Source organism: Gasterosteus aculeatus, chromosome 1, assembly GCF_964276395.1.
Source record: "Gasterosteus aculeatus chromosome 1, fGasAcu3.hap1.1, whole genome shotgun sequence".
NCBI classification, from domain to species: Eukaryota; Metazoa; Chordata; class Actinopteri; order Perciformes; family Gasterosteidae; genus Gasterosteus; species Gasterosteus aculeatus.
Window position 1 is genome coordinate 2691073 of NC_135688.1, and position 20114 is coordinate 2711186.

Here is a 20114-nt window from a genome sequence, read left to right on the forward strand (position 1 = left end):
AGTTATTTCCTCATTCTGACGTTGATTATAGCTTTTATCGCCATTGTGCTGTGAAACGGTCCTACAGTGTCGCATCAAGGAGATGATTGTTTGCCGTCATCACCCTTATCCTGCTCATGCATCACGAGACAGTTTGTGTCCCTTTTTCCCCTCCTGATATCTACGCGGTTGGATTTCAACCGCGTAACGCACATAAAATGCACATAATCTTCCATTAGTGGCCTCGTCTGACAGGTTAGTGTGTGATAATGTCACAGAGGATTTCCGCTTTGCCAATCCTTAATGACTAATTGCTTTTGGATGGTTTCAGATCTGCACATGCGGTAATCTAGATCCTTGCTGGAGGCTTACGCCGATGCTCTTCTTCCATCTGGAGAGGCTTAGGACTGCAGAGCCGCTGTCAATGGGGACAAAAGCCTGAGAACAAATTCATTATAACGGACAGCACTCACGGGAACGTCAAACCGGGTTCTCACACAAAACAATTGACAGATACGCTGTGAAAGGATGTTGTTAAAAAGGAGATTATATGGCCTATTAATTGGTTACAGTGTACTATTTACTTTTTAGGGCATTCTGTGTGATTACTTTTTTCACTCTTTTATACTATACGATTCATTTAGAGATGATATTATTTAAAAAAAAAAAGTAAACCAAATTAACACCATTCACAAGCTGTTGTAGTGCAACAAATTAGCCAACATTTTAAGTATTTTGTCAACTGAAACTCGCCGAGATGCTTCTGCTTAGGAACACAAAACCCTGAGAGAAGCAGTTTGAGTTTCTAGGGAGTGTGTGTGTGTGTGTGTGTGTGTGTGTGTGTGTGTGTGTGTGTGCGTTTGAGAGACAGCCCCTCTCACTGATGCAACACACTACCTTATGGGGAAAAAGTCAAGGAAATGCTCCTGTAACTCAACCACTCCGAGAAAAAGCAATTACATGGCAGAAAGATCGAGTTACATCACCAAGCTGACTCTCTATTTTGCTGAGCGGTTCATATATTGTAGAAACAGACACACACACACACACACACACACACACACACCTTCTCTCACTTTCTGTTTTTCATTGAAATGCCGAATGCGGATCAATATTACACAGGTCATGTCACAGTTTCCACCCTTCCGAGGACTATAAAGGGAGCTGATGAGCGATCCTCCTGATTGCTGCTCACTGACACGACGTTTCTCCTGAAGTGTCCTGAAGACTTTGACGATGCTTCTGTCCTCTTCCCGCTGTCTCGTCCTTCTACTTGTGTGGAACTCAACGGACGCTGGTGAGTTGATGGAGGCTCCGCTGCATCTGACGATGAGTTTACTCACTCGGGACTTGGCGTCGGGGGGGAAATATTTGGAGGTGGAAGAAGACGAAAGAGAAAAGACGCTGGTGGAGACAGAAAGTCCCTCAGGAGGCTGCCGATAGATGTTGACTGTCACTGCAATTAGATCAAATGTTTTAGTGTAAAGATTCAAGTATCTTTGGCGAGTGTCACATTTCTTTTCTTTCTTTAATGCCAGGACGGATTCTGGGGAGGATCAAGGAGCGCGTGCGTAACCTCTCGCTGCAAAAAGCCAAGCAGCCTCTCCAGCGCGTGAAGGAAGGCCGGATCCACCAGCAGCTGGACCACTTTGACCGCCTGGACGTCAGCACCTTCCCTCAGGTGGAGAAAGATCAGTGGTCTCTCTGCAGGGCCAGCTTATATATATATATAAATACAGTATATATTACATGTAATATATCCAGTATATATTACATTTTTCTGTTTTAAATGTAAAATCTAAATAAATACCTGGTCTTAGATGAATATTACAAGCATACAATAGTATTGTGGTAGCGACAAAGGATAATTTCCCAAAATGTTTGTTAAATATTAGAAAAAAAAGAGAGAGAGAGAAAGGCCGGACATTTCAGGCTCGGTAAAAGAACACTTGCAGAAGTTTCTCTGATCTCATAACCTGTTTGAAGTCCGTATTGAATTTGAAGCCATCTCATACTGTTTCTGAGGGTTACAGTGCAGCCACGTGGGGGAAAAATAGCGTCCTGGTCAGATTAAATCTGTCTCATGCCTCAACAGTGCTGCTGTGCCTTTGCTCCACAGACGAGAGCTAAACTTCACTGAAGTTGCTCTACCTTTTCATTTCTGTCTGCCAAAGTGCAAATGTGTCCTTTGTAGCATCAAATGAGGGATTTCTTTACCAAATGTCCTGCTGGTCTGAACCTGAATAGAACATTTCTGTCTTTCTTTTTACTTTCTCTCTTTCTCTCCTTCTGTCTTTTCTCCCCAGAGGTTCTTTGTGAACGAGGCGCACTGGCGGCGTCCGGATGGTCCGGTGTTCCTCTATATCGGAGGGGAAGGGCCCATTTCTGAGTCCACTGTTCTGGCAGGTATACAGCGGGATGAAGCGCACGTCCTCACCTGTCCGCCACACCCATTCAAACACCAAAACGCCAGATCAGAAGCATCGCACCAAACTGAACCACATCCGCTCCCCCCAGGTCACCATGTCGCCATGGCCGAGGAGCACGGGGCGCTGCTGTTGGCTCTGGAGCATCGTTTCTATGGCGACAGCATCAACCCTGACGGCCTCAAAACGGAGAACCTGTCAGGCCTGAACAGCCAGCAGGCGTTAGTGTCGCGTTGTCCGAATCGCGTATCAGTGACACAACGGGGCCACAGCTTCCCGTCATGCCCGTGCACGTCTCTACGAAGACTGAAGCGTTGTTTCGTGTGTGTTTTGTCCAGACTCGCTGACTTGGCGGTATTTCACCAGCACATCAGCCAGAGCTTCAGCCTGAGCCAGAGGAACACCTGGATCAGCTTCGGAGGCTCGTACGCCGGCGCCCTGTCGGCCTGGTTCAGAGGAAAGGTGCCGACCGCATTGGCGCCGCACATCAGGCCATCAGATCGTCGATAACCGTTTGTTCGGATTTGAAGGTCGACGCTTTCTCGCCTCGGCGCGTGTGTCTCTGTGACACTTTCCGACTTCCCTTCTCCTGTGTTCCTCTTTCGTGCTTCTGCAGTTCCCCCACCTGGTGTACGGAGCCGTGGCCTCCTCCGCTCCTGTCAGGGCGAAGTTGGACTTCTCGGCCTACAGCAGCGTAACCAAGCCTCATTCATGAATACTGACATTCAATATTAGCTTTATTAGTCCCAAGCTGCCCCTCACATGAATTAGTTGACGAGCCTCAGGAAAAATAAGTAAATAAATGATAAAAATGTTTAAATTATAGTCCCATTATTTATGTGTTTAATCAGTCAACCTCCCTGTAGACGTGACCTTCTTATCCTCCCTTTGACCCAACCGGCCGATCATTGTTACAGCAGCAGAACTGCTGTGTTCATCACCAACAAGCGGCGTGACGCCCGCCGGCTCTCACCTCTGTCACTCCCTGTTTCAGGCCGTCGGCTCGAGCCTCGCCAACGAAGCCGTTGGTGGATCAGAAAAGGTGCGAAGGCGGCCGCATGTCCGTGCATCCGATTACGGGCGTCCCCTCTCCGTCCATCACCGTGCGTTGGATTAAAACTCGCACCTCTTCCCGCAGTGCCTGGTTGCAGTGCGAGACGCCTTCGCCGCCGCCGCGGCGCTGATGGGCGGGAACGCCAGCCGCGCGGCCGCGGACTTTGGATGCTGTCAGACGCCGAAGAACCTCGACGATCAGGTAAAGGTCATCACATGAAAGCGATATTCACCAATAAAACGTTGGCCTTTATTACTCCCAAGGACGCGTAACCGTCTCATTTCATCACATTTTACAATCTTATGCATAATTCTCATGCAGAGCAAATGCATCTGAGTGGAAAATAAATACTTTCCTCCACACCTTTCAGATTGAGCTGATGCAAAACTTGGCTGACATCATCATGGGGACCGTGCAGTACAACGAAGAAGGGGTGCTCATGTCGATCAATGAGCTCTGCGGGGTGATGACCAACACCAGCGAGGCAAAAGTGGAGGAGATGAGGCCTTACAACCGCCTTGTTAGGCTGGCAAAGGTAAAACCACACGGATGAACCTGCAGTTCCTGTTTTATACCACCAGGTGTAACCCTCGAACCATTTTCACCAGGCTTGACGCAAAGGTGATTCCTCCCGCCAATGGAATCATGCAGGGAGGGACCCACGGGTTGGTGTTTCATGTGTGTTACTTCCTCTGTGTGTGTGTGTGTGTGTGTGTGTGTGCGTGTGTTTGTGCAGATCTACCGTTCGTCCAGTGGGGAACCATGTCTGGACATCTCCCATGAGAAAACAGTGACGGCACTGATGGACACGACCGTCCACTCAGGCAGGAGAACAGAGAGACAGTGGACCTACCAGACCTGCACTGAGTTTGGCTTCTGTACTACACACACACACACACTCATAATACACAATAGCAGCCAACCATCATTCTTGCTGTTGTCTGACACCTTTTTGTTGTGTGTGCGTAGACCAGACTTGTGAGGACGCCTCCTGTCCGTTCTCTGGGTTGGTGACCCTGAGGTCTCAGACTGAACTCTGTCTGATGCTGTTTGGCATCTCCCAGGATTCTCTGCCCGAACGCGTCGCCTTCACCAACACTTACTACGGAGGAGACAACCCCCACACACACAGGGTCCTCTACGTCAACGGTGAGGCCTGCTAAAAGACAAATCCCCACCAACTGGAAGGGTGTGCTCCGGGAAGTGCAGATCTCTACTGGTACTTCTGTTATCTGTTAGCCAAACATAATAACAGTGTGCAAACAGCTTCCTCCCAAAGTGTCCCCGGGCGCGGAGTAACCAGATTGTAGATGCACTCATCGTTGGTATCACTACCTGCTGGGTAGAGTGTTGAGGGTTGACTCAGCAAAATGTTTGTTTGAGAAAGTGTGAGCCAACACAAACATTAGGGGTCCCTGAGCTCGCAGCGATAACTGGCCACACTAAATGTTGTGCAGTTTGCCGCGGCGGGAGACAGCGGGATTAGCCGTGGACCGACACGGAGGTGCACAGTCTCCTAACGGGCGGGACCATCACCTCCCGGGAGGCCTCGCATCTGGCGGAGATAACAAGTGCACCTGAAGGAGATGGAGGAGTGGCACCGCGGCGGCTTAAGAAGAGAAATCTACTTCCTCGTCGCAGGTGGAGTTGACCCGTGGAAGGAGCTGTCGGTGGTCCGGCGCCGAGCCGAGGGCGGAGAAGGGGCCCGGACCGTCTTCATCCAGGACGCGGCTCACTGTGCCGATATGATGAGCCGGAGAGCCACGGACCGCCGCTCGCTCGCGGAGGCCAGACAGGTGCGTGTGCAGTGTTATCGCGTCATCTGCAGAACAGACACGGGGATGATGAAACATTCCTTTCCTCCTCTCAGGAGATCGAGGAACATGTGGTCGGCTGGCTGAAGATGGCCGCCCTGGAGATGATGGTCTGATCACATTATAACCCGATCAGCTCTTATCACGGTTCCCTTAAGCAGATTCGTGAGCCTGTGCGCATGGCAACTGTGCTTCCTCATCATCATCATCATCATCCTGTACTTCCTCTCCGCCCCTCCTGTTCCCGCAGTTTATCTCAGCACAGATCTGTGTGTTTGTGCGCCTTGGTATTTTTTGAATGCGTCTTTGAGAATTTCTTCTCTTTTATAAACAGTATTGATTTTAAAAAGTGGAGAAGGTTCTGTTGCTTTTCTATATCCGCTGTCTTATATTCATGGAAACTCTTAAGATGTGTAAACCTGGTGTGTTAATGCCTTTAACAACCCTCATGTAACATCATTAATGTGTTTTATTTAAACCCATATTCATCAGTTCAGCGGTCCTAACCCCGTATGATCACCAGGGTGCGATATCGCTGCGTGTGTGTCCATCTCTTGTTCCGCTTTCATTGTAAAACACAAGCATTGTGAGTCCGAAGTCGCTGCTTGTTCTCTATTGCTGGTATAATAAAATGTTGTATTAAAAAGGCGGCACATTTAGAGCACGTGGTGCAGATTTATTTTAAGCGTAATGCAGCATGAGCTGATTCTCAGTGCGTTACGTCACGCTGCCGCGCTGTTGTGTTGTAACGGTGTTTGTGTGAGAGAAAGGTGAGGCAGCGCCAGTTGTCCTGAGGCCATCTGCTTGCCCTGGGCTGGTCTGTGTGTGTGTGTGTGTGTGTGTGTGTGTGTGCCTGACCCTCCCTGTAGGGGGTCAAAAGTGGGAGGTCATGACCCCGCTGACCCCGTGGGAGTGGAGATCATCAATCAACTGGAGGCTGGACAGAGCACCAGGAGGGGACACGCGCAAACACACGTAGATACTGTAACACACACACACACACACACACATTCTGCAGATGTACCTGGGAAACAAATATACTGGTACTTCAAATAAAATACAACCAAAGCACATTTGGATACAACAAGTAAGTACTTTTCTATTTCATGTTTCAGCCCGTCAACAAACACACACGCGTGTACACACACACACACACACACACACACACACACACACATACACAACGAACAGGCCCCACAGACATTAGCTGCTGGCCCAATAGGCTGTGTGTGATTTGTTTGATAACATACGTGCTTTCTTATTCATGGGGAAACTCAGTGATGCCATCGCACCCTTCAGCCCGGAGTCAAAGCTTCAGAGATGGAAAGAAGGCGAATAAACCGTCGCCGCAGCGCCTACATTTCATCCGCTCTTTGCTATTATAAACAGGCACACCCACAAAACACACGCGCACGCACACGCACACTCCAGGAGCCGCTATCGGGGTTATCAGGCAGCACTTGCGGAGCGACAGGGCATGCTTTTTCTCTCTCCTCCTCCTCCTCCTCCGGCCTGTCCTGTTGATCAATGAGGAAGTTCTTGGGCCTCAACTATTAATCAGAGCCTATCGGCTATCTGTCCGCGCAGCCGACCAATCACGGCCCTCCGACAGCCGGGGCCATGAAAAATGCGGCCCGGGTGGGTGGAGGGGAGGTGGTGGTGGTGGGGGGGGGGGGGGGGGTTTAGGGCGGAGGGGTGCTGGCGGGGTTCTGGGAGGAGAGGAGGGAGGTGAGGGAGCACTCAATCCGGTCCGAGTCACTTTGTGCACGTGCAGCCGATTCTTCTCATAACGCCGACACGACACACAAGTTTCACAACGCTTTTTTTTTTTTTTTTTAACCCCAGGTTCAAATCAACATCAAATTGAGTCCTTTTTTTTGCATCTTCACCCGCTGCTTAATGGTGGTGGGGGGGTGGTGAGTGCAGCAGAATGCGGAAAAACTGCCCCAGCGAGGAGGACGACTGGCGCTGTTGTTCAATAACGCGGCCTGTCCTGGCGCCCCGATGCTTCATCAACACGCCGCCATCCCTCTTCTGCATAATCACCGTGCTCGCACTCATCCATTCACATCTTATTGCCATGATTAGATTACATCTAATGCTATTACATCTCTCTCTCCACCTCTCTCTCCCTCCCTCATCATGGATTTCTTGCAGATCTTATTAGTGTGTGATGCAGACCAGGTCTCACTTTGGATTTATGAACCCTCAAGACTTCTCTCCTTTAATCTCCCTCGCCTCCTCCTCCTCCTCCTCTCCCTTCCTGCGTCTGTCCATCTATCATTCCCGGGGTTGGCATGGGCGGAAGAGTATTAATCCCTCCATCCCATCTTTCACTCCCGTGGACAGATGAGGGGGTGGAGGAAGGAGATGGAGATGGGAGGAGGAGGGGTAGAGGATTGGAGACCTCAGATTACTTTTGATAATATTTCTGTAGCATTGTGGGGAAAAATGAAGGAGCATTACAAGTAATGTATGTAGATTTGGAAGATGGTAACGTGGTACCTTCAACAGGTACGAGGAGGAGAGATGCTGCTCAGTGAGGAGGAGTGCAGAGGCAATCGCTACAGATGGAAGGAAGAAACACTTAGAGTGAATGTGTGTGTGTGTGTGTGTGTGCGCGCTATCCAGTTGTTTGCATGCTAATGCAGTGGGGATAAGTATGTGTTATAATGAGGTCTGCAAACAATGTTTCTACATGTGAAACGTGCACTGCTGCAAATATGGAAAGGACAGAATCTTATGACGCTGAAGCCTTTTCGGTACATATTCATATTTAGCTTTAGAGGTGAAGCCACATAGACGGTGTACTTGTGTATGAAACACTGTTCTCCATGTTGGTTTTGCATTAACAGAATAATACATTAAGTCCTTAAAAGGAAACTGACCGTTGACATTATGTTTTTATTGTTTCTGTAGCCAGCGGCTCCATCAGCATCCCCTAATACACACACACACACACACACACACACACACACACACACACACACACACACACAAACCTACAATACTTTCAACAGAATCCAATAAGCTGCTGGAAATCCATTGAAGTGATCAAGGCATTTAATGAGTCAGTACTTGGAGGCCTAATTCTCCAGAAAGAAATTCAGAGTAAAGAAAATAATTAAACCTTTGACCAGCAGATAGAATGACCCCCCCCCCCCCTCCCCCATCCTCCCCCTCCTCTCCCGCATCTCCACCCAAGCCCTAGCAGTGACAGGTAGATTAAGGGGCGTGATAGATGCTCCTCTCTGTATCTCCCTCGCTGCAACCCCCCCCACCCCCACTCCCCCGCCCACCACCCCTTTCCATCCCCTCCATCCATCATGGCGGCTGGTGTAATTGCGGCTGCGTGGGGCTGGCAGAGGGAGCCTCCATCCATCTCCTTAACAACAAACAGTCAGGAGGACGGATGGTGCTGCACTCCCCCAGTTAATCTCCATCTATAAGAAGGGGGTAAGGGAGGGAGGGGTGGGGTGGGGGGGGGAGAGAATAACAGAAGGGAGAAAGGTAGTGTTGGTTTAAACAAAAAGAGATGGAGAAAAGGGGGGAGGGGAAGGATGCTGAGCGGCGCCTACAGGTAAAGGAAGAGGAATGACCTCGGAGGAACTGAGAAAAACTGCAGGAAAAACTTTTAAAAAAAGAACACGAGAGCAGAGAGATGAATGTCGGGGAGGGAGGAGGTTCGGGGTGGGGGGTGGGGGGGGGGGGATTTATGTCTAAGCGGCTAGACGACCCAGAAACTGGAGAGGCAAAGGCTCGTAAAAATGCACTCCGCACCCCCTGGACTACCCCTCGCGTTTCTTTACTCCCTTCACTTCCCTCCCCTCTCTCTCGTGCAGGCGGCGCAGAGGGTCACAGCTCTCTGATGTGTTGTGCCAGAGGTCACGGCAGCCATATTTTCTTAATGGTGGAGTCACTGAAGTCAACAAGGCTGGGTGGCCTTCTACCTCCCTCCATCTCTCTCTCTCTCTCTCTCTGGTGGAATCGCGTAAACTAAACTTTGTGGGGGGCAAAGTGGGGGCAGCAGTCTTCCATTTTTTGTTTGCAATCTATTCTGCATTGTATGATATTACCACACGTGTCAGGTAAAAATCCACAGTTGTGCACACGCTGCCCTTGTTGTTCCGCCTGCAGCGAGGCCCGGCTCGGAGCCCACAGCAGGCCGCGAACAAGTAAGCGAGCGTACAGAGCGACGCGCACACAGACACACGTTGCTAGTCCGGGCGCACAAACTCCACAGACCTCGCTGGGTGCAGAGGAGCGAGCGCTTGAGCCTCGACAGCGAGTGACAAATAACTGCAGCAGCCTCGACATGCCGGGGAACGTGCTTCACTGGTGGAAAGAGGAGAGGTCCAATAGAGGGGAGGGGGGGGGGGGGGGGGAGCGACGGGTTATAATGCAATAAGGAAAATATTATTAAAATCCTTTTTGTTGAAGCATATAATGTTTTTTTTTTTGGGATGTACAGTGGATCCCGGTTTAAATGTTAACAATGATAAAAACTGACCCCAGTCTACGGGAAAGTATTGATGTGATAACTCTTCGCAGCAGACAATTCTTTGCATGGTGACAAACAGAAATGATCTTAAGCGATTGTTATAAATAAGATTAAATTAAATTATCTAGATTGGGTGTTTTTGCCACAAAGGCATTGACACACTATGAGTGAGTTGTGTCTCCGTCGTGACGTTGACCCCCGTGACTCTCTGATGTCTTCTGAACAAACTGAACTCCACGACCTCCTTTGGGGATTTGGGAGCGCAGCGCTGTGTGCTAACAGTAATCAGATAACAGACCCACAAAACAAAACTAAAGTGTTGTGAATTGATAAAAGAACACTTAAAGAAAAGCGATTTACATTATTTGTTTGACAAAGCTCTTCTGTGATGTAGTTTAACTCATTTTACTTTGTATCCTACTTAAAGGTGATTTATATGCGATGGCAATATTTGAACTGAATCTTTATTTGGGTGACACACCACGTGACATTTGTGTGTCTTCTTTGGGACATGTGTGTTCTCAGCCAACAACACGTGTTGTGTTAAAATAGGGGTGTCATTTACATGCAGTGCATAAGAGCAGAGAACACAGGGAGATGTGATGAAGATGACAGATCCTTCAGTGCCTTGTAATGTAAATGAGCTCAATCTGCATGTTTAGATAATAGTCTGTCAGATAAATGTTACAGAGAGACACGATTTATGGTCCGAGCTAAAGTGGCCTGAAGATAAACACTCTCAATAACATTTAAATAGCCGGTAATTTGTGGATTGAACACGTTTTTGCACGCAGAGAAAAGAGGGACCCGGAAGGTGACGCGCGCTCCTCAGATGATGCGCAGCGTCTCATCAGACCTCCAGCGCTTTGACGCCGCTTCGTGGCTGTAGGTGTGTGTGTGTGTGTGTGTGTGTATGTGTGTGTGTGGAGGGGGGGGGGGGGGGGTTGCTGTGATCACCCCTGCGGGAAAGCAGCACCATGCAGAGTTTAAAAAGAGACCCCCGGCCGCACGGACGGCTGCGGGGCCCCCGCGGGTCAAACCGCACGCCGCCCGCGGAGCCGCCCGCCCCGACCGGCCGCTGATTGAAGTGCGGCCGCCTGTTGGCCCCCCTCGCAGCGGGACCCGGGAAAGGGGAACGTTTTGAATAATTATTATGTTACTTAGGTGACATTTACAACACAACACTGGGAGTTTTAGCTGTTCCACCGTTACGTGAAAGCCCCCCCCCCCCCCCCCCTATTTTCCTCTCTCTTTGATTAGAATTAAACTTTCTCACGACCAAAGCTTTCTTTTGTCACGCATCCCAATCAACAAAAGGGAGACAAAGGGGGACATTTGGGCTCCGTCAAAAGGTTGAGTCGCAGCTGACTGACAAAAACAATAAAGCACTTTAAAATCTATCAGCGGCTTCATTCCTGCACGCTTAAGACTTTTTTAGGAGACGGAGGAGAATTACAACTATTTGTATTTTACTGCAATTACCCTTCAGAGGAAACCAACAACAACAACAACAACAACAACAACAACAACAAACGGGAGGACTTTGATTGCTCCTTTTCCTCTTGCTGATCGCGTTCAAACGGGCAATTCACGTGTAATTGGATTTAATTTTTAGGACAGATGACATATTTGATAGAAATACATATTGCTGTATATGAATAGAGCATATTACGTGCGTGTAGTGTTAAATATCTGGCATTGTCCCTTTAACTGGCTGTTCGGAGTTGAACGGACTGTTTAACATCCTCCGAGCCGCCGCAGCGAGAGTTAGCGCGATTATCCTCCCGAGTTATCCCGAGATTACAGCGCAGCTGCGGCGGCTGGGATGGAGAGAGATGGCGGAGGAGGATGGAGGAGTGAGCTCAGCTGGGAGGAAGGCCGAGATAAAACGACCGAGGGGGTCTCCTTCTTCTTCTTCTTCTTCTTCTTCTTCTTCTTTGGCATTTGTGTGCGTGATAAGGAGGAGGAGTAAAGGAGGGAGGAGGGGGAGGAGGGGGGGGGAGAGATCCCGTCGCGTTTTGACCCTCCGAAACCTCCCCGCTCTCCACCACCACCATCACCATCACCACTCCTCCTTCTTCTTCTTCTTCATCTCCTCCTCCCGAGACAGAAAACACCATCTCTCCCTCCCCGGCCGTGACATTTTGCAGCCCGTCGCCGTATACGCTGCGCGGACCGCGAGCACAAGGAGCCAAAAAAAAAGGGGGAAAGCGACGCTGTCCGTCTGCACCGAGCATCCCGCCCGCGTCCCCCCCCCCCTCCCCTTTCCCCGCACCCTGCACCCCGACGCGCGGCGAGCCGCAGCGAGAGGCGCACCAGGCGGAGGCGACGCGCTGCAGGAGACCGCTGCTCGTTCCCTCGCACCGGGGCTCTGGACTACACCGGACACGGCCCCCCCCTCCCGAGCAGGACTGGATACTACGCGACTCGGTGGGACATTTTACACCATTTACCGGAGCCTTGTTGTGTGTGCGTGTGTGTGTGTGTGTGTGTGTGTGTGTGTGTGCTCACCGCCATCCAGCATTTAAAGGCTGCGCGCTTTATTAAAGCGTTTTATTGGCGCTGAGTGCATTTCAAAGCATTAAGCTCACATCGACAAAGAGCGCCGACATGGATATTAACGTCCATAAAATGTCTCCCGTCACATCATAATGTTGTAATTTAAAACGCAAAGGGCTCGGAGTAAACACTCACACACACACACACACACACACACACAAACATAAACGAAGCAGGTCTGGACTGTTTTCAGCCTCGTGTTTTTGTTCATTCCATATAATGTTTTGCATATTTTTATTCGCGTTTACAATCTTTGTGTTATTAATCAAAATGACAACAAACAAAAAAACAATAACAAAAAAAAAAACATTTGTACTTTTATCTGCAGGAAACAGAAGAAGGGAGCAAAGCTCGCTGGACTAGCCGAGCAGCACGTCATCGTCTCCGGCGTTGGACTGGCTGTCGAGTCGCATGGAGAAGAGGGTAGGTCTGCTTCTCCACATATAACGATATATGCACCGTGCGTGTGACAATGGTTTGGACACCGTGTTGTGTATTTGCCACAGAGAAGAGGTCATTAGAAAAGGCACGTTAATGTGAGCATATCTTTGCTCTGCTGGTTGGGTGCTGCAGCCAAAACACAAGGCCCACTGAAACAGACTAGTGGTCTGTCGGCTGTTAGCAGGGAAAACAACAGCAAAGGGTCCCTTCTTTTATAAAGCAGAAACTATTCTCAAATGTTTGTCAAACGTTTATTTGCAAGAGCTTTTTTTTATTTTATTTTTTTAAATCGCGCTGCAAAGAAATAACTTTCCGTGCATGCGCCCTAATCCACGAGGGCGCGTGCACGTCAGCGGAGGTGCTTTTTGTGATTTTTGTAACGTGCATCGGCAAAGCCCTTAAAACGCTTCACCGGGGTCCGTTGTTTGTATCTAATATGTCATCCTCCCCTAAAAATAATTGTATTGTGCAATGTCAGTCAGGCGTTATAATGGCACATTACGGGTTAGAGTGGTGTAGGTCATGCAGAGGGGAGGACATGCGGCTCTGCAGCTCGGTAAGTAGGCGAGCGCGGCTTCCACGTGATTCCGATTCACGGTGGTGTTGGAGGAACAGAACAGACGGGCGGTGAGTGCAGGAGCGCAGTTAGAGATGGAACATCACCGCTGTGTGAAAACAGAGCAGCAGCGGAGGGGAACCAGAGAGGTAACTGACCGGCAGCTTTTTTCCAATTAAAGTGAAATAAATAATCAAGTCGTTTTCTGCTTGTATTACTGACGTACGTGTCCATAGTGGATCCGTTGTGCAGCCTCTGGGATGTAAAAATAGAAGAAGCGGATGAACTTTAAATTGCACTGTTCTGTCTTTTGCTGTATAAACGCTGCGTTTAAAAGTTGTTCATATCCGGTTACGCGCAGTTCGGTTTGTTTGTTCCAACGTTGTTGTTTCAGGTTTGTTTATTAAGCTCCGGAAGGAGAACAATACGACGCTTTAGATTGTGGATTGATTGTTAAACAGAGGCTTTGGTTTCATAATTGCCATTATTTCAAAATATAACGTCGCTTTCAAACACAGTTAAATGAACTCATCCAAGTTTTTTTCAAATCGGACTTTTAAGAGGGTCTGAAACACGAACTCCGTCCTCATTTTTTCCTCCTCATCTTACGGAATCGACCCTAATGCTTCGGTCCAATATAAACATAATGCGACAACGCTAAATGTTTTTTCTTGTTTGTGCCGAGGAGCCCAAAGACGCGCTGTTAAGTCTCCAACAAGGATTCGGCGTCATTTTAAATAAACCATTAAAACTCGTCGTCCTGCCATCTGATGCCTGTTTACCAGTTCCCTGACTTTTCCTTTTTTTTTACACAGAAAATTCGCGGAATTTGTCATCTCGGCTTGTGCGCTTTGATCCGCTTGACGCACAGAAACCCGATAGGCGCCGTGCGTAAAGGGAGACGCGCAATCCGATAGCGGTGATTGTGTTAATAGCCAGCCTCCATAAAAACTACAAGGTGTCCCGGGACGGGGCCTCAGAGCAGGTGCTTTCTGTGATCCCGGTGGCCATGTGGTACTCGGGAATACTACAATTTGATAAGCCATTTAGGACAGTGGTTCCCAAAGTGGGGTCCGGAGGCCGGCGTGGGTCCCGCAGAGGGTTTGGCAGGAGGACAGTGCACGAGGATTGATTTAATTTATGTTTTATTAGATTCACAGAGGTCAACATGGAGAGTGTATAAACGCTCTTATGTACTGGCTCACCACTACATTGTAAATGAACAAAGCTGTTCTCTCTATTGGTGTCCATGAGCCATTTATTAAAGTGTGAATAATAATAATAATAATAATGATAATAATACAATACAAGTGTCGTTTTAATTTCTGCAAATCTTACAGAACCAAAAGAAAAGAGTCCCTGTCTCTGCAGCACCTCTGCTGTCTCTCACGGCTTCTTGTCGTAGCCTGTTTGGGGACTCGTGTCCACAGGAAAACCAAGCAGATAACAACATTTTTATAGCTTGGCTAAAATAACAAGTGAGACGTGTCCAGGTCACCTAGCAGGTGGCGCCCGCTTGTGTGATCCCGGTGGCCCTTTAATCCCCCAGAAAGAGCACAGAAGCAGAGCGGCTGACCTGAGCGGCGTTGCCTCGGAGACGTGAACCAAGGAGTGAGCCATGAGTGTACGGGAAGCCGTATCTCTGCGTGTGTCAGAGTGTGTGTGAGGGACGTCTCAGCGCGGCTCCCGTCTAGTCAAGAGTTGAGGAGAGAGGAGACGACCTCGGCAGCTACAGGCCGGCCGTCTCCCTCCGTGGATCTCAAACCTCAAACACCAGACGTCAGAACAAAGAGCGCTCTCATTCGTGAGGGAAACGGGACGTTCAAGCACCGACAAGGAGCTTGAGCACTGCACTAAACCTGACTTCTATCAATGCACACACACACACACACAGTCGGGGGGGAGAATTTAGCTACACAGCCATAAACATTAGAAACATTTACTTGTTAACTTTTTTATTTAGGTGTTTTTTTTGCACATTCCGACTGACACATGTGCACATGTTGTGTATACGAGATGAAACAATTACAGACCGGCGGAAAAGGCTGAAATGAATTGAATGTAAATATGTTCTTATTTTCCTCGTCTTCTTTGGGGTTCGGGAAGGTTGGTCACACAAAGCAAGCAAATGAAATATGTCAACGTGGCTTTTAGAGCTACAGACAGAACGACTAATCAGGAAAATAATTGTCAGATTAATCAGTGATGAAGATAAATGTTTCTTGCAGCCCTAATCTGCACACACACACACACACACACACACACGCAACACTTTCCAGTTCTGACATTAAATGTCAGTCTGCAGTTGGGACACAAAACACCGAAGCGCCCTGACAGACTTAATAAAATCACAAGCAGATTTGATGTGGGACAGGGACAGATGTCCAACGCGTCTCATGTTTTCCGTCTAATTGTGTTTCAGTATGAAGAGCTGGTGCACTACTCGGGGTCGGAGGGCATGTCGTTGGGGGGGTACGGGGACGACGTCAGGCCCCTTCCTCCCCCACACTACGGACCCACCATCCCCGACTCCCTCAAACACCACAAAGACCAGATCTACGGGTACGTGCACGCGTGTGCAGACGGCGGTTTGCTTGGTGACGTAGTTGTTTTGTATTTGCACTTTTAGAAGCAGATTAACGGGCCGCCTTTATTTGTGTATCGAATATCCGACTGCATGTGGGGTGTTTGCAGCTGCGTGCTTCATAAATGCTGTGCTATAAAGTTTCACCTTCTGTTATTGTATCGTGTGCACACTGTGTCAACTGCTACTGTGTTTATGTTCAGTATGTTAACTGTATGTGTGTGTGTGTGTGTGTGTGTGTGTGCAGTCACCCTCTGTTTCCACTACTGGCCTTAGTGTTTGAAAAGTGCGAGCTCGCCACCTGCTCCCCTCGAGACCCCGCCCCCCTCTCAGCCACCTCCCACCTCCCCGGAATGACCAACCACAGCGACGTCTGCTCCTCCGAATCCTTCAACGACGACATCGCCGCGTTTGCCAAGCAGGTGAGTGACGGCAGCGCGAGCCAATCGCAGCGCGGACGACCGAGGAAAAGCCTTTTTTTTTTTTTTTCTTCTGATTTGTGATCATTTGCTAATTCTCTGCCGCAGATCAGATCAGAGAAGCCGATATTTTCTTCCAATCCCGAGCTCGACAACTTGGTATGATATGAGAATACATGAAGACGCTTTTTTCCAGGCGTGCATTGTGGGATATGCGCTTAGTGACCCGCATTCTCCTCCCCACAGATGATCCAGGCCATACAGGTTCTTCGCTTTCACTTGCTGGAGCTGGAGAAGGTTGGTGGGAGGAAAGCACGTTCGTATTCATTTTTTGATGATGACCAACAAGAGAATCTGAACCTAAATGTGTTTTCCCGAAGGTGCACGACCTCTGTGATAACTTCTGCCATCGCTACATCACCTGTCTGAAGGGCAAAATGCCCACGGACCTCATCCTGGATGACCGGGAGGGCGGCTCCAAGTCCGACATGGAGGACTTCGCCGGATCCTGCACCAGTCTGTCGGAGCAGGTGGGACATCCATCATTAAGCCCCCCCCACACCCCCCCCCCTTCCTCCTCCTAGTGTAGCGTGATGGTGTTGCATTCTCCGCCCCCCCGCCGTTACTCCGCCAACCGATCTCCTCTCCACCTCTCCTCCTCCTGCAGAACGCGTCATGGTTACGGGAGCCGGATGAATGTGCCACTACTCCACTGGGAACGCCGGGTACCTGCGGCCTGCCGTCACACAGCACATTAGACAACGGTAGCGACACAGGTACGCACACACACACACGCACACACACTGTGAGAAAACACTGCACTGTATTAAATATTAGGAACATTTAAATGCATCTCACTAGCTAATCATGTATCACTATTGCCGTTTATTGAAGTAGAATTAATTTTAATGTTGATTTTTGTTGAGTTTACACATACAAAACGTACTACTACTACTTTACTATTATTACTGAATTTTAAATTATTATATAAATAATTTAATAAGACAAAAACGTGTACCTTTTTGTTGCAAAAAAACACGAATAGATCCGCTGATGAGTATGACCTTGTATCATTCACCCTGACATCCGCTGCGTGCGTGCGTCCCTGCAGGCGACGGGCTGGACCGGGGAGGGGCCTCCCCCAGCACGGGGGACGACGACGACTCCGACAGGGACCGGAGGAACAACAAGAAGAGGGGCATCTTCCCCAAAGTGGCCACCAACATCATGCGAGCGTGGCTCTTCCAGCACCTGTCGGTGAGAGAGACGGACGGCAGAAGTCAAATCGTCACACGCGCACATATTGAATTCGCACAATGATTATCCTAATAACAAGAAGGCGCGCTGCGCTGCGCGAGAGGCTAATTACTGAAGGAGGAGATGTAGCGTGAAGCCAAACGTCGCCGACAGAAGAACAGACAGAGAGCCGGGCCGAGTGCATAATGGAGGTCAATTAAATGAGGTGAAAAATCAAGGGATTAAGTGATTATGCGACTATGCTCGCCATTGAATAGCTGCAGAAGCGTGTGGAAATGGAGTGCGTAAATGTTGGCGAGGTAATTAGCCGCTAAATGAGGCGGGTCAAATGTTGCTCCACGCCAATTATTACGCTGTGTGTGTGTGTGTGTGTGAGCGAGAGATAAATACAGAGCGAGATTGAGGGCTTACTGAGGTTCAAACCGCGCCAGCGGCCGGAAGGTCGTCTCCGATTTCCCTCCGAATTCGTTCTTTAATGAGGAAAAAAGCTCGGCGCTGTGACTCCTCCTGACCGTGTCCACCCCACCCCCCCTCCAGCACCCGTACCCGTCCGAGGAGCAGAAGAAGCAGCTGTCCCTGGACACGGGGCTGACCATCCTACAGGTCAACAACTGGTCAGTGCAACCCTCGATCAATACACCAATACCCGCCGCCCCCCCGGGGGGGGATTGTCAATAATCGGTTAAGCTGTCATGTTTGAATGTACAGCGTCAACTTTCCACGTCGGTATCACAAGTGTCTGTGTGTGAATAAATGTCGGTTAGATGGACGTTTTTACGGGACTTTTCAGGGTCCAGGATCTGTTTTATCGTGTCGAGGTGGGAAAAAAAAAACATCCCGCTCAGCATTTTGTGTCTCCTGTAGCTGCAGCGCAGTGAAATCCACTCGCTCCATGTCCATGAAACGGAACAGTCAATATCCAATAGTCAGATGGTCTACTGCCCCCATTCCCTCCCCAGGCACACGTGTGAAACACACGCATGCACACGGCACAGTTCCATGTAGCTGATCAATTTGTCTGCTTTCGTAATGTCCAACTCAGAAACACGTAACGAAACCGAATCATGAAGCCTGCGTTGCAGGTTTGATAATAGATATTTGATAACGGGCTTGTTTTTATTTGCACCCCTTCTGCAGCACACAAACACACACACACACACACACGTTCACTGCTGATCAATCAATTATCACAAGGCAATCAATACCTGCTCTGCCCTAACGTTGATTTACTCTGCCCCCTGAAAGGGTTAAGTGGTTGTAAAATGGAAAAGGTTAACAGGCCCCGCTCAGCCTTTTTCTTCATTAATGGGGTCCTCGTCTCTCTCTCTCTCTCTCTTTATGTCTCTCTCTCTCTCTCTTTATGTCTCTCTCTTTATGTCTCTCTCCCTCTCTCTTTATGTCTCTCTCTTCATGTCTCTCTCCCTCGTGCAGGTTCATCAACGCCAGGAGGAGAATAGTTCAGCCGATGATTGACCAGTCGAATCGCTCAGGTCGGTGTTTATAAATCAGTCAGCAGCAAACAGCTCTGTGTATACGTGTGTGTGTGTGTGTGTGTTGCATGTTTGCGTCTGACGTGGTGTGCGTCGTCCCACAGGTCAGGGTGGTCCTTACAGCCCGGAGGGGGCGGCTCTCGGGGGCTACGGCCTCGACGGACAGGCTCACCTGGGGCTCCGAGCAGGTACGGTAGTCCGTCACGTCATTAGACTCACCCGTATTTAACTTTTTGCACCTGGACTGAAAACATTTGTGCACATTTTAAATGCTTATTAACATGATCACGGCTTTCAGTACGTCAAACCTTTAAAGATATATCTCCTCCACCCCCTCCACCCCCTCCACCCAGGCCTCCAGGGGATGTCCTCCCTGCAGGGCGACTACCCCGGCGCTCTGCTCCCCCAGCCGGGCTACCCCCACCACCCGGGTCCCTCCCTCCACCCGTACCCGGGCCCCCACCCCCACCCGGCCATGCTGCTCCACCCGCCACCACACGCACACCCCGCAGAGCCGCTCCTCGCCCAGGGACTGGACATACACGCACACTAGTGGTCGGATGGGGTGGGGGAGTCGCAGCGCGTTTGTGGGGGTAAATTACTGAATGAACGTGTGTGTGTGTGTGTGTGTGTGTGCGTTGAGATATGTGTGTGAGTGTGTGAGCTGCTGTGTATGTGTAATGACGCCTAATGGACACTATTTAAAAAAAAAAAAAGGAAAAAGACACATTTCCCCGAAAGTTTACATTCCCCACCGAGAGACACTGACCGCTGTTCCCCCCCCACACACACACACACACACACACACACACACACACACACACACACACACACACACACGCTGTGCAGACCCACAGGTTTAAGCCATACCTCTTTCAGAGTAGAAGTGCTTCCTCCTCTCCAAATGTCTCCACTGTGTCCTGTGGGTGAGACACACGCTTTAAACTACACTTCCCATCATGCCTGCTGAACCACAGGAAGACGCTGCTGGACGTGAGCGCGCCTTCTTCACCCCACCTTGTCTTCCTGCCAAC

At 49.4% G+C, this 20114-nt stretch overlaps 2 protein-coding genes across 2 annotated transcripts; both read left to right on the top strand.

The window, feature by feature from the left end:
• Positions 1-1137: 1137 nt before the first annotated feature.
• prss16 (serine protease 16) lies at positions 1138-5919 on the top strand. Its single transcript, XM_040203001.2, has 13 exons — positions 1138-1276; positions 1518-1660; positions 2286-2385; positions 2497-2626; positions 2744-2867; positions 3022-3099; positions 3400-3447; positions 3544-3660; positions 3830-3994; positions 4196-4337; positions 4429-4608; positions 5101-5255; positions 5330-5919. Exons 1-13 carry the CDS (start codon positions 1216-1218, stop codon positions 5387-5389), a joined length of 1503 nt encoding a protein of 500 aa, XP_040058935.2. The 5' UTR covers positions 1138-1215; the 3' UTR covers positions 5390-5919.
• Positions 5920-10794: 4875 nt separating this feature from the next.
• Positions 10795-19803, top strand: meis3 (myeloid ecotropic viral integration site 3). The gene is made up of 13 exons (XM_078107415.1): positions 10795-12204; positions 12662-12756; positions 15753-15892; positions 16162-16336; positions 16442-16492; positions 16580-16630; positions 16714-16863; positions 17001-17109; positions 17445-17590; positions 18128-18204; positions 19022-19080; positions 19185-19268; positions 19434-19803. The coding sequence occupies exons 2-13, from the start codon at positions 12745-12747 to the stop codon at positions 19631-19633; spliced, it is 1254 nt and encodes a 417-aa protein (XP_077963541.1). The 5' UTR covers positions 10795-12204; positions 12662-12744; the 3' UTR covers positions 19634-19803.
• The last annotated feature ends 311 nt before the right edge of the window (positions 19804-20114 follow it).